Source organism: Aythya marila (assembly GCF_965140915.1).
Source record: "Aythya marila genome assembly, chromosome: 2".
Lineage (NCBI taxonomy): Eukaryota > Metazoa > Chordata > Aves > Anseriformes > Anatidae > Aythya > Aythya marila.
This window is the reverse complement of record NC_139043.1, coordinates 37,128,562-37,141,079: the sequence shown is the minus strand read 5'-3', so window position 1 is coordinate 37,141,079 and position 12,518 is coordinate 37,128,562. Positions and strand designations below refer to the sequence as shown.

General features: G+C 41.4%; 1 protein-coding gene across 2 annotated transcripts; it reads right to left on the bottom strand.

Moving 5' to 3' along the window:
- Positions 1 to 200: 200 nt before the first annotated feature.
- BTD (biotinidase) lies at positions 201 to 12,452 on the bottom strand. Of its 2 annotated transcripts, none has more exons than XM_082755179.1 (4): positions 12,363 to 12,452; positions 9,566 to 9,797; positions 7,882 to 8,031; positions 201 to 5,902 (listed from the first exon to the last, which is right to left on the bottom strand). In XM_082755179.1, the coding sequence occupies exons 2-4, from the start codon at positions 9,779 to 9,781 to the stop codon at positions 4,718 to 4,720; spliced, it is 1,551 nt and encodes a 516-aa protein (XP_082611305.1). In that variant the 5' UTR covers positions 9,782 to 9,797; positions 12,363 to 12,452; the 3' UTR covers positions 201 to 4,717. The 2 variants fall into 2 exon arrangements, with proteins under 2 accessions (XP_082611305.1, XP_082611306.1); XM_082755180.1 differs by lacking the exon at positions 12,363 to 12,452 and adding an exon at positions 8,471 to 8,525 and having other exon boundaries at positions 9,566 to 9,582.
- Positions 12,453 to 12,518: the final 66 nt, after the last annotated feature.

Here is a 12,518-nt window from a genome sequence, read left to right as displayed (position 1 = left end):
TGAAGTTGGTCCAGCAAATTTATATAAATCCTTAAATCAGAGATTGACTGGTAATTATAGCCTCTTATGGTAATCTCCCAATGGTTTGGGATGAATTTCTCATAATCCTTTAATACGGTGGAAGAGTTGATAGGACTTGAAGAAACTTTTTTTCAGATTAGGGTTAAAAACCTTTATTTATAAATCTGTAGCTGTGACTATATAAAATGGACAAGAATTTGTGAAACACAGGTCTGTCTCCTTTACAGACCGAAACCAGAGATGTCAAATGGAAAGAGATGTAACATAGGTCTCCTGATTTCTATTTGTTCAAGCTCACAGCTTTAGCTTTATTTTTCTGTAGTCCTTTTCTCACTATAACATCTCAATATTCTGAAGACTCAAATTCAAGGAACCATGCATTTATTTGAAATGGCAAAAGTGGTTATTCTTAAAATGTCATCATGCAATTACACATGTACAATCCTACACCCAGGCCGCTAGTGTGATCCCTGTATCCTTACCTACCTACTGAAAGAAAACTTTATGAAATTTCAGCCTAGGAAAGAGCATTTCTGTCAGTTGTTCAGTCATCCAAAACCCACTAAAATGCATTGGTTCCCTTTCCCTGGGGAAGACAAGTTTCAGCCATGAGTAAAATTTTCAAGCAGTGGTGTTTTTTTTTCCCCCCCGTCTCTCCAACTCATCTCTGACCTAACACTCCTTATGGGGGAAGAAGATGAATGTCGCTACTTTCAGGACTTGAAGCTTCTTTGCAATTCTTTGCAACCTGGCATCCCAATCTCTTAGCACTGATGTTTGTCTTCCAATGAAGCAGTATCTAAATTGGCTGTGCTTCTGTAACGCCTTGTGTCACTGCACACCATGATATACTGAGCTCCTACGTTCCAGGCGGCATTTTAAAATCTAGCAATTTTCCAGCTGAGGTAGGGAAAGGAATCTTGCAGTATTTCATCGTGTAACTGTAAACATAGTTGAATAATATGGAACCTAAAGAGCCTTTCAAGCTGTCTCACCATTGTTAGTGTCATTAAATATTTAAAACCACCTTACATTCGCTTATGCATTAAAATTGCAATAGAAGCAACCAGAAATGTTGCTATTCAGTTTCACAGCAGAACAAAACAAACCCCCGTTTCCAAGCCTTTTCAATGACAGGTGCTCAGGTTTTCTTCTCGATGTCTCCAGGAGTTGATTTGGTTCAGAAAATTTAAGACACGGCTTTTTGTTTTCAGGAGTGGTGTTTTGTTTTTTTGTTTTAATATGCATAAATGAAGGAAGAGGGTAGTTCTTCTTTCTAGCCACTGTGTGTGCCAGTAGTGTTGATTAACCATTGTTTAGATTCTGTAAGAGTTCTGAAAATGTTCTTCATTATTCATCTAAACTGAATAGAAGATCAGTTTAGCTGCTCTCTCTGAAGCAGCCAAAGAAGGTGGTCAGTTTCCTGTGGTGCTCCTTCTGGGATTTCCGAGCTGCCAGGCTGTTAATTAAATCCCTGATGCTGCAGGACAGGCCACAGCTGGGGCAAGGCTGTGCTGTGCCTCATGAAGGTGGTGGCGTCCTCAGTTCCTTGTTGGCTGCAGGAGGCTCTCGAAGCTCTCACTTCAGTCTGTCCATTTCACCTGTGAAGATCTGCTTGTGCCCCGCATGTGTTGTAAAGGTGTGTGTTCTCAACAGCTTGTCCTGGTCCCTTACCAGTTTCTGAGCCTGTTCATGTGCCTCTCAATAACTTATCTCTGAAGTCCTGACTGTCAAATATTCCTTTGGTGTGTCTCCTGGCCATTTCTCTTGCTGTGCTCAGTGTCCCCACAGCTGCCTGTGTAACTCACTGGGGATGTGAATCCCAAAGCAGCAGCTCCCTTATGAAGAAACCCCAGCACCTCTGACCTGAATGCTGATGCCCCTAGCAGCACGGGGCTTTTTGGTCATCTTCCCCTTCCCCGTGGGCAGCATCAAGACCATTTAGAGATAGGGTCCCCTGCTGTCCTTCTCAGACAGGGTGTTCCTTTGGTCTCGGTACGGATTTCTTCCAAACCCTGACTGCATTTACCTCAACAGTGTGATTTATAGCTGTTGGCAACTCAAGCTGTGCTTCCTGTATGTCGGAAGATCCTTGTTTTCTGGGTGGGTTGGTTGGTTGTGCTCAGAGATGGAAGCTGCTCAGGAAACTTTAATAAAGCTGTTTTATGCCCAGTGAGGAGAGATGCTGAAGGTCTGGGTTACGGTGTGTAACGAGTCTGCCTGCGTGAGCTTCAACCTTGCTAAAGGCTTCCCATGACCTCAGTCAATGGCATTTAGCCTCACACCCTAAGAACACGGGGCTGTTGAAGAATGGAGCTGCATTGGGATTGCTGTCTCAGCGCAGACGTTCAGGACACACTCAGCGCTGTTATGAGCGTGGTGGGTTACTGCTCAGCCACCCGGTTTTAGAGTGGATGCATCTGTTGTTGCTCGAAGGTCGGCAGGTCAAGGTTCCTTGATGGTAATTTTTTGCGTAGTACTATCTGGTCGGCTTTTTCCACAGTAGTTAAAGGCTGCATTTTGGGGGGTGAAGGGGACAAGGTATGAAAACACACCCTAGAACTTAAGCTGTCCTCTTCAAGGAAAGAACAGAGCAATGTGCCCTATGCAAACTGTTAGGCCAGAATGTCTGTTTTCTAATAGCTGTGATGTACTCAAAGTTAGAAAAGCTCCGTGGAACAAGCTTTGCAAATATCTCTCAGATAATTGCCCTTTTTTTTTTTTTTCCCCTTAAGCATAGCAAATATGTAATGCAGCTTACTTGTTTATTGTAACAACTGCTTTGGAACTAAATATGGAAGAGTACTTAGCACAAAAGAATGCGTGGTTTTCAACCCACGAAGCGGGGTGGGGAGGCCACTCCTGGTGGCTGAAGTTCTCCGGTCATTTCATCCTTTCTTTCCTTTGGATGTGATCACTGTGGGACTACAACCCGATCACTCGGTAAACACCACAAATGCTCTTCCGTGCTATTCTGCGTGTTCTGACATTTGTGCAGCTTTCAGCAGGAGCACCACTATGGGTTTAAAACAATTAATGATTTGTGGTCTGTGTGGCAGGGAGCTACTTTTACGTGAGCAAATTTATCTCTAATGAGATACAGGAACTCCCCTCCCCATACTTCTGCCAAACAAATGCTGCAGGATAAACAGACTTGTCTTGCTGTATCAAAGCAGTGTGACCAGGTCCTGGCTCAGAGTAATGTAGGTTGGAGAAGGGAAGTCCGATAGAACAGAAGATTGTAAATATTTATATAATCATTTTGCATAAATACTTGAGATACTTTGAGGTAGGAAATTAGCAATTTCATGAATATTATGCTTTCTGAAACCACAACATGAATTTGTTCAAAGCAGGAGATTGAGTAACTTTCAGTGTATGTACTTGTTGCCAAAGTGGTTTGAGTTTGAAGACATCTTGGAGCTGCCTCAGACAACCCCACCTGAGAATCGCAGCTCTCCCCTTCACGCTGTACTCCTCTCAGCAACCAGAACGGCAGATTCGGTGCCTGGAACACGAGGACTCACCAAAGAAATGACTGTGTTTATTGTTGTTTACTTAACAGCTGTTAACACAGATTATAACAGCCAATGAGACCACGAGAAGTTGGAATACTTGAGAAGAAATTACTTTCTCTGAATCTAAACCCAAATTAATATCCTTTGAATATTCTCTTCCTAACGTCTTCACTGCGGTAGAAGAGTTTGTCACTGCAGTACAGTATTTATAGCACCTAATCTCATTATTGCTCTGGAAAGAAGGGTGTGTTTTACTCATCTAGCAGCAGGAACCTGCCATCTGGCACACAATTTATGTAAAAACCTTACTGTCCCACAATTCATTATGTGCTTTTCACAGCTTATTGAATGAGTTTATGAACAATGCGTAAGATGTCTCAAGTCAAAACAGGCTTGAAATGACCTCTCTTTTACACAGGGACAGTTACGGTACTACAGTAGTACATAACCTGAGCAATGAACAGCAACAACTGTTTTCTCTAAACACAATTCTTTGCAGAGGAGGGTGGAAAGTATGTCTTAATGAAGTCTGGTGTTTCACAGTCAGTTGATATGCTCTTCCCCAGCCGAGCTGTTCCATAGATGTTTAAAGCAGTACTGTTCAGTTATTCTTTATATAGGAAAAGTTACAGAGGTTGCTGCAGACAACCAAGTGGCCGGTCAATGGTAATCATTTCAGAAAAAAAATCCTTGCGCCCTAACCAGAAATCAGAACTTCACCATATACAAGCTATATTTTCATGCATGTCATGCATGGTATTTGCGTCGTCAACTCTGTTCCCTATTTTTCTTCCTTTTGTAGTGGTTTTCCGTTCCATTTATTTCCATAATCCTAGCCAGGACCCAAGAAAAACAAAAGATTAAATTTAAAGGGGTAAATTCAGTTCAAATGAGAGATTATTTTCTCAGTATAAAACATCTCAACACATTATAACAAGCCGTCATAGTTGCAAGGCAGTTTGTTTACTTCTGGAATGACACGAGCTTCCAAGGTACAGACCGTGGTTTATAGCCTCTTAGATTAATTGCTTTGGTTATCGTTTCAAATGGGGAATGTAATTGGCCGGTCGTGTAACAAACATACCTGAAGATCTTGGAAGTACAGATAGTCAACAGTTCTTGTTAAGGTATACGCTCTGAAAATGTAAGCAGTTTTCTGATTCAGACAAATATCTATGCTAGTCCTTTTCATACCACCTCCCGTACAGAGCAGCAGTCAGTAAGCCAGATGATGTTCTATTTTTGCTCATGAAATAGTGGTGGTTTTTCCAGCCCATGTGATCCGCAAAGTCCAAGGTAATGCCAGATGTCAGCAGTAAAGGGAAGATATATGGAGTACTCATATTTCCCCATAGCTGGAAATCTATCAAGGCAGAGGCATCCGTAACCTCCTGCCCGCAAGTGCTAAAGCTGAGACCACCACACTTCACTAGGGCACAGGCCTGGACATAGTATGTGCCGTGCACCGTATGGAGCCCATCAAAAACTCCCAAAGCATATAATTCATCTGTTAAAACAGCTCTTTTATAATTTAAGTAACAACAGAGGGTGTTGGAACAAACCTGGAGCTCTCCCTTTTCGCCCCAGACAGGAACAAAAGTGAAGTTGTCATACATCATTTCTGCATAGAACTGGGGAGGTAACTGTTCCATTCCTTTTTCTAATACTCTAGCAGGGGTCTCCTGCCCTTCATTAAAGCAAACTTGATCATCCATTGAGGTACTTGTAAAAGTCTTGCACGATTGATGTAAGTTCTCTCCGAATCTTTCGTTACTCTCAAAACTGGTTTTGTAATCAGTGGTAATCACAGGAATTTCTGCGACTATGAGCTTGCCACCGTAGCTTTCCATGTCGTGGTAGATGAACGACTTGACTGGAGTGTATATGCCGCTCCCTGTCATGCCCAAGGTAGGGTGGTGGATATTAGCTGCTAAAATGTTGATGTTGAAAGCTGTTGCAAAAGCTTGTTGAAACTCTACAGCAGACAGGAGCGGGAGCTGGTTCATCCAGGCAGTGGGATACACAACTTGCTTTACGTTGTACTGTCTGATTAGCTTCACTGCAGGCTCAAAGAAGAGTATGTCAAAGCATGTGAACATACCAAACTTGCCAGCAAAAGGGGTCTCAAAGAGCTTATAGTCAGGCTCTGGAGGGGCATCAAAAGCATATTCGAAATACAGATTGTGCTTGCGGTAGGTGGCTACCAGCATACCGGCATCGTCGAATGCCACGTTGGTATTGAACTGGTATCTGCCATCAGGCGGGCAGTGAGGATCAGTGTGCGCACAGGGCTGCTTGGTCCCTAGGTTTGCCACGAGGAATATTTTGTTGTTCAATGCCATGCAGCTCAGACGCTGCAGAACCTGGAGAAACAGGATATGGAGGGATAAGTTTTATTTCAGCAACTATAACATTTCATACTGTCCAAATTGTTCAATTTCTAGTCAAAATCCATACATTTGAACTTATCTGTAAAATTTACATACAGTGATAATGTTATGATGGAAGCTATCGGAACCCATTACTTTCTAGACCAAAAACTTTCAGATACTAATTTAAAAATGGCTTTGAAAAAAAATATATCTGGCTTTTATTTCCTGAGAAGTAAAAAAAAAATATATAATAATACTCTACTTCAAGGGCTTGCTGGTACACCAGTGGCCTTAAACCACCATAACAGATCTACATTTACCTTTAGAAAGACAAACTTCTACTTATGATCATTTGCAGCTGCAATCTTTTGTTACTTCAACTACTTTTAGAGTTTTTGCCCTAAATTAAAAAAAAAAAAAAAGAAAGAAAGAAAAAAGTGATTACTACCTGCAACTTACAGAAGCAGAGAGATAATCAGGTTTTACTTAGTTTTAGAAAAGAAACACTGAAAATGAGACTGCAGTACTACCAGGATGGTTCTTCCAACCCAGAGAAAGCTGCACATTAACTGCTGTTCATTTTCTGTGTGGGTAGGACCGCACAGTATGATGCAGCACGGTGCAGATATATCTGAAGCTAAATCTGAGCAAGCACAAATAAACCAGTAGAACTTGAATCATGTTCATAGGGCTGACCCCCAAAGTGAATAACGCTGCTGAGAAGGCATATGTATTGCTCAGGCAGAACACAGTTTACTGGCTTCTGAGGCACAGGCCTCCTAGGATTTCTCTGCACTGCACCATGCCACCCAGATATATTGGCCACCTTAAATCAGACTATGTAGATATTTTTTGATAGCTTTGTAGGTTATGATGGGGTATCACTGTAATTTAAAGATATGCATTAATATAAAACATATCTTCAAAATACTTTCTGTAGTTCTGCTGAAATGAGAAGCTGTGCATTAGCGAGAGTGCTGACATGCAAGTAGCAAAATGGGTGGGAATTTAAACATCCTGCTTGTTTTGTCTGTTTGGCATATTTAAAGACAGTAGATAAAGGTATATCATCATAAAACACCATTTAAAATGTATTTTTAAAAATCTTTTCATTCTGTGTCTTCAAGCTTGCCCTGGCTAAGTGCAGTTCTGGAAGTCTTTGGGTTTTATTGCAAACTCCAAATAGGATCTGAATATCAAACTAAATTGTAGCTTGCTTGCTTGCACATGGTTATTGGTAATAAAGACTCATAAGCCAAGGTAGGTCACCATTTATAACTGTTATTCCTGTTTGCACAGGAATTCTGCTGTCTTAGTAGGCACATGAACAATTGTAGTATTAACTACTGTAACATTAGAGAAATAAATAGTTTGTATTACTAAGTTTAGCATAATTTTTAACATTAGGTCCAGAAGAGTAAATGGAAGTACTATTTTTGTAAGTTGCAGGTTACCTCCTCTGTAATCACACTCCCTCTGTGTTAAGTTGTGACTTCTATTGCATTTCAGCAGGTCCAGCCCTGTTACTTTTGCAATTTTACAGCAAATCAATGAGTCAGAATGTTCTCAAATCATTACATCCAGGGAAAGCTCAGACTGTTAAGACTGAGTAACAAGAATGTATCAGAAGTGATGATACTGTAATGTTGTTTTATTAAAACAGTGTTGTTCAAAATGAAATCCCAAACCACTAGCAATATATCTTACTACCATTCCGTAGGCTGGGAAGCAGGAGCTTAGAAGCCCAGAAGGCTCATAAACAAGCTAATCTTTCTTCTGTGTATCTAAAATCCTCCTCCGCTAAGAATTAAACCAGCATCAACAGAGTCCATGAAAGCAGAATCTGATACTGTGAGTTATTACACTTCTTGCTTACTTCCCTAAGCAAAACTAGAGGTAGTTATGCACTTGGAGAATGAATCTAGCATTTAGTTATTCCGCTTCTCTGCAGAAAACATTCCTACAATTACCTCCGTGTCATTGAACAAATACATCTCTCTGCATGGATTCCATTTCACAGCACGTGAATGTGGAACAAAATCTAAGTAAGGATAAATGGATCTTCTGGTGAAGTTGAAGCCATGGATTCCATCTTCAGGGAAAACAATGATCTGTGCCCCCTGTACATAAAACAAAGGCATGTTTTGTAGGGATAGAAAAACAAGCCTAAATATGAAATGAAAAAAAGGGAATATATTGGTGAAGGAGAGCTAAAGAAAGTTGAGGATAATCCAAGTTTGGTTTGATTTGAATGTAGTTTGAAGGTATCTTTTCTTTAACAGCATGGTAGGTGTAACTGTGTATATATAAAAATATATATATTTAAACTAAGTCATAACTTTAGCTCGAGAAATAACTTGACATTATTTTAAGGGTGTGTTAGTAAGAGCAGACTTCTCTGAATTCTTACCAGAAATATTCTCCCTTCACATGAGTCACAAGAACAACATCATTCAGGTTAAAGATTAATAATGTTAAAATTTGTCTTAACTTCGTTTTCAGAACGATGTCAGTTGTGGATGAAGTCTATCAAAGGTGCAGTATCTGCATCAAACGTACCATAACTGTGTCAAAGGAGCAGCATCACTTGAGTCCTGTCCTACTGGAATCCTACCTGAAAACAAACAATCCAGGCAGGATTGTTTTCAGAAACAGCATGACAAGACTAGGTTGGCACTACCTAAAACTTACAGATATCTGTTCTTATAAAAAATGGTTGATTCCTCTTACGTCAGACCTAGTATCAGTCACTCAAATCCCCATGTCTTTTGAAAAGTCACTTCAAATGTGTTGTGTGTGCTATTGCTTTGGGATAATTTATGGTAGTTTGGATGCAGTACTGAATAAAAATAGCTATTATGCTTTCAGGACTGTGAGGCCCAGGAACCTGACCTTCTCAAAAACAAACGAACAAACAGAAAAAAAACAAACAAACAAACAAAAAAAAAACACCCCACCACCTTTTTAAATTATATAAAAACGTTAATTCTGGTCCAAAACAACAGCTTTGTGTAACCTGCAAATCACTTCTTCTCTGCATAGGAACAATAAGGCCTGCTTCCTCTGACTAGAAGCAGCTTTGAGTTTTCTTGGGGAGGAAGGGAAAGGAGGCTGTGCATAACAAGTGCCAGAAATACAAGCCTTTCTCTTCTGAATATATTTAGAAAGGACCATTCCATGAGCGGTAGGAGAAAGGAATGGAAAACTTTACTTCCACAAAACTGTTAATGGTGGAACATTCATTTCCAAAGTATTAAACTTCTTTGGTGTTTAGAAACATTCAGGAATTTCCATTGAGAGCACTGGAATAAAATCAAAGCCAGAGACGTAAAACGATCTTTCAATAAAAACATTCCATTGAAGAAAACAGAAAGGAGGCAGGTATTCAGACCAAAATAGAAAAATAATTTCCCTACACTAAATAACTATAGGCATGTTTTTCCAGGCTTGGAATACCTCAAGTCAGGCAAGCTGCTAATTGGCCTTTTTCCTGAGCGGCTGGCAGGTCAGAATGTCTGCAAAAAGCAGACCATACTTATGTATATAAATATGGCTGCAGTTGCCTGGGAACACAAATGTGCAAGATTATCCTCAAATAGCACTTACTCTATATATACATAGGGCACACGCAACCGCTCCTAAGCTGTGGCATACCTGCCTTGCAGCAGCCACGACTTGCTGCTCGTAGATGTCCAGGTTTCTGCCCATGAGCTGCAGCGCTGAGCGGCGATCAACGAGGGCAGTGGGGTCAGGGCTCAGTATGGACTCGTGTTCATACACAGCGGCGATGTAACGCGCCTCCTCAACTCTTCCTGAGACAACTTGAGAGCAGAAAAAGCAGACGGACAGCTTCCAGCACAGATCCGCCATGTCGTAGGCCGTAAATCTGGAGGGGAGAAAACAGCTGGGTGGGGGGCCTCGAATAACAACTCACACCAGGAATTTCAGATTAAACATGGCCTGTAACTGAGACTCTGAGCAGTGGTTCAACTGAGTGTGGTCTTTTAAATTCCCAAGCACACGTGTATATTGTTTCTAAAACTTCAGTCTAAGTACCTTGGTGTTTTGATGGCCTGTTCTCTTTAAAAGCATTTTTGCTAGGTACAGAGTTGCACCGATCTCTTTGCTTGATCTCCCTTTACAGTTAACTTCCTCATCCATTTATAGATTATCATACCACATATCAAAACATCTCTGGGCAACGTTAAAAGCAGATCACAAACATGCGGTTTCTCCCCCATTTGGTGATAATGGCGATTTGCAAGCAGCAATTCTTAAAATTATTTGGACACTACGTTTAGTAGACAAGTAGCAACACAACATTTTATCAGTACTAACAGGTAATTGCAAAAAAAAATCATTGAAATTTTTGCATTTATCTATTTTTCCATCTCTTCATGGATTCTGAATTTTCACTTGATTCCAACTCTGCACGTGTAATAAATAGACTAATTTGTTTCATGCAATGAGGCTTTTTTCAACTTTGACAAAAATGTTGAGTGCAATTCAGATCCACATTCCTCCTGTGCAGTGCAGATAGGTAACAAATGCTTTCATGAGAATAACAACAAAGCAAAAATCCCAACAAAATGCAAAAAAACTTGCATTACTGAGCTTTTATTAGATTTACTTCTTTCCTATCTTGTTCAATCCCCATGACCTCAATAGTAGCATTGAAAGGCAGTGGAACAGAACATGTTTACTGTATTTTCTCAGTGGAGAAATCCCTTTATGCTCCTACTTTTGAGGCTGTGCAGCAGAAATAAATGATTTGGAATCTGGAAGGCTGGGACACCCTCTCTAATGTGGGCTCCCTACGTAGCTTTTTTTGACTTGCCAAGTTGGTAACACCCTATACTTACAGAGAACATGGTCAGTGACTGTGCAATACTTATGAAATACGACAGAAACACCATGCTCTCCAGAATTTGAGCAATAAATATACAATGTGAGATTTCCGTCTGTCACCCCTGTGTTACTAGTATTAAGAAATAAATGCTGAATGTCAGTGAAGATGAAAGAGTGTGAAGGAGAGATGTGCTGATGCTAGGTATTGATGGTCCCCAGTCTTCAAGTTCAGTTATTGACTGTGTAATCTCCAACTTTGTCCTGTGCAGTGGTCAGCTTTGCAAATGAAATCTGATCAGAATTCAATATCAAGGTGCAAATGAAGATATAAAGCAGTAGCAGAGGTACAGAGAAGGGAGAAGAGGTGGGAAGCCTCGCACTGAAGCCACTGAAAACAAACACACTGGAGCACTTCACTGACAAAACCCTTTTCTATTTCTGTCATCCCTTCAGAGCCAAAACGCCTATTTAGGACAGGAATGGGTTCTCGTCAGCCATTCCTTAACAAAGTTGTCAACAAGGATGTAATTAGAATTCTTTGCTACTAGCAATGGAAAACTTGCAGAGTTTGAGATCACAGGATGAAACTGCTATGCATCAGAAAAACAGCCTTTTTGTCTTATAAGCCAAACATAGCAACATACAAAATGAACAGGGCATCTAAAAGAGGAAGGGACTCACTATCTCAAATGTTTCAGACCGGCAGAAAATAAACCGTGGCTAAAAAGTGAGAATTTTCCAAGCCTATCAGTAAAATACATCATTTTGTCGTTGCCCTTCCTCTTTTAGATGCACGAGAGTTTTAGCAGCGAACATCTGACTATACAAGCTCATCCATCTGAACCTGTGACAACCAAAACAATTCAGTAACTGAAGTAATTCCCCTGAGTCCTTTCCCCTGGCTGAGATTACTGCTAGTTCCACGCGCAATGGCTGAGTGCTGGTGAGTGCTCCCTAATGCCCTTTTTGACAGCTTCGACAACAGAAATGTGGTAGCTAACGCAGTGCTTCTAACAGGGAGAGCTGTGACGAGCTTCAGGGCTGGGCTTGGGGACCGTAACCTTTTCAGCCAAAAGTAGGACACCGTCAGGGTTTACTCATTCCTTAGGCCATGAGGCTCCAAATAAGTCTCAGCTACGTTCTCTCTCTCTCTCTTTTATTTTCCCTACCCCTAATGGCAAGGGCAATCTAATAAATCCTTTCCCTGAAGAGAAGGTAACATGTTTAGGGTCTACAGAGCTGTCAGCTCACCTACATGTAAGCCCCAGCTTTAAAAGAAATTTTCATAAATGGAAAGGCTTTATAACCTAACCTCTCGTCCTGTCCCTTTCCTGTGATTTTTGTGGTCTCTTGCCTGGCACCTACGCTTCAGTGTAACCGCCTCACAAAGCCAAAGGTGTTTCCCAGCGGTGAAACGCAGCACACGGAGAGAAAAGCAATGCGAATGCTGCTTCTTAGCACCAGTCTACTCCGCAGAACCCAACAGACTGTACAAAGCAGAAGCTCCAGGCCCCCTCAGATGGCTGTTAAGCTCCATCAGCAGCACAGCTGCTAGGCAGGAGCGATTCTGCCTTCTCCACAGGGCGTTTTACCCACAACTTACGCGGCGCCGCTGCCACTCGCAGGACACGCAACCAGCACGGAAGCAACCTGTGAACACAACCAGACCCCAGTTACATTTTATTTCTCCTCCGCCCACCCCTCCCGCCCGCGGGGCAGCGCCGCCCCCCACCGTGTCCCCCCGGGCCCCCGCCGCCTC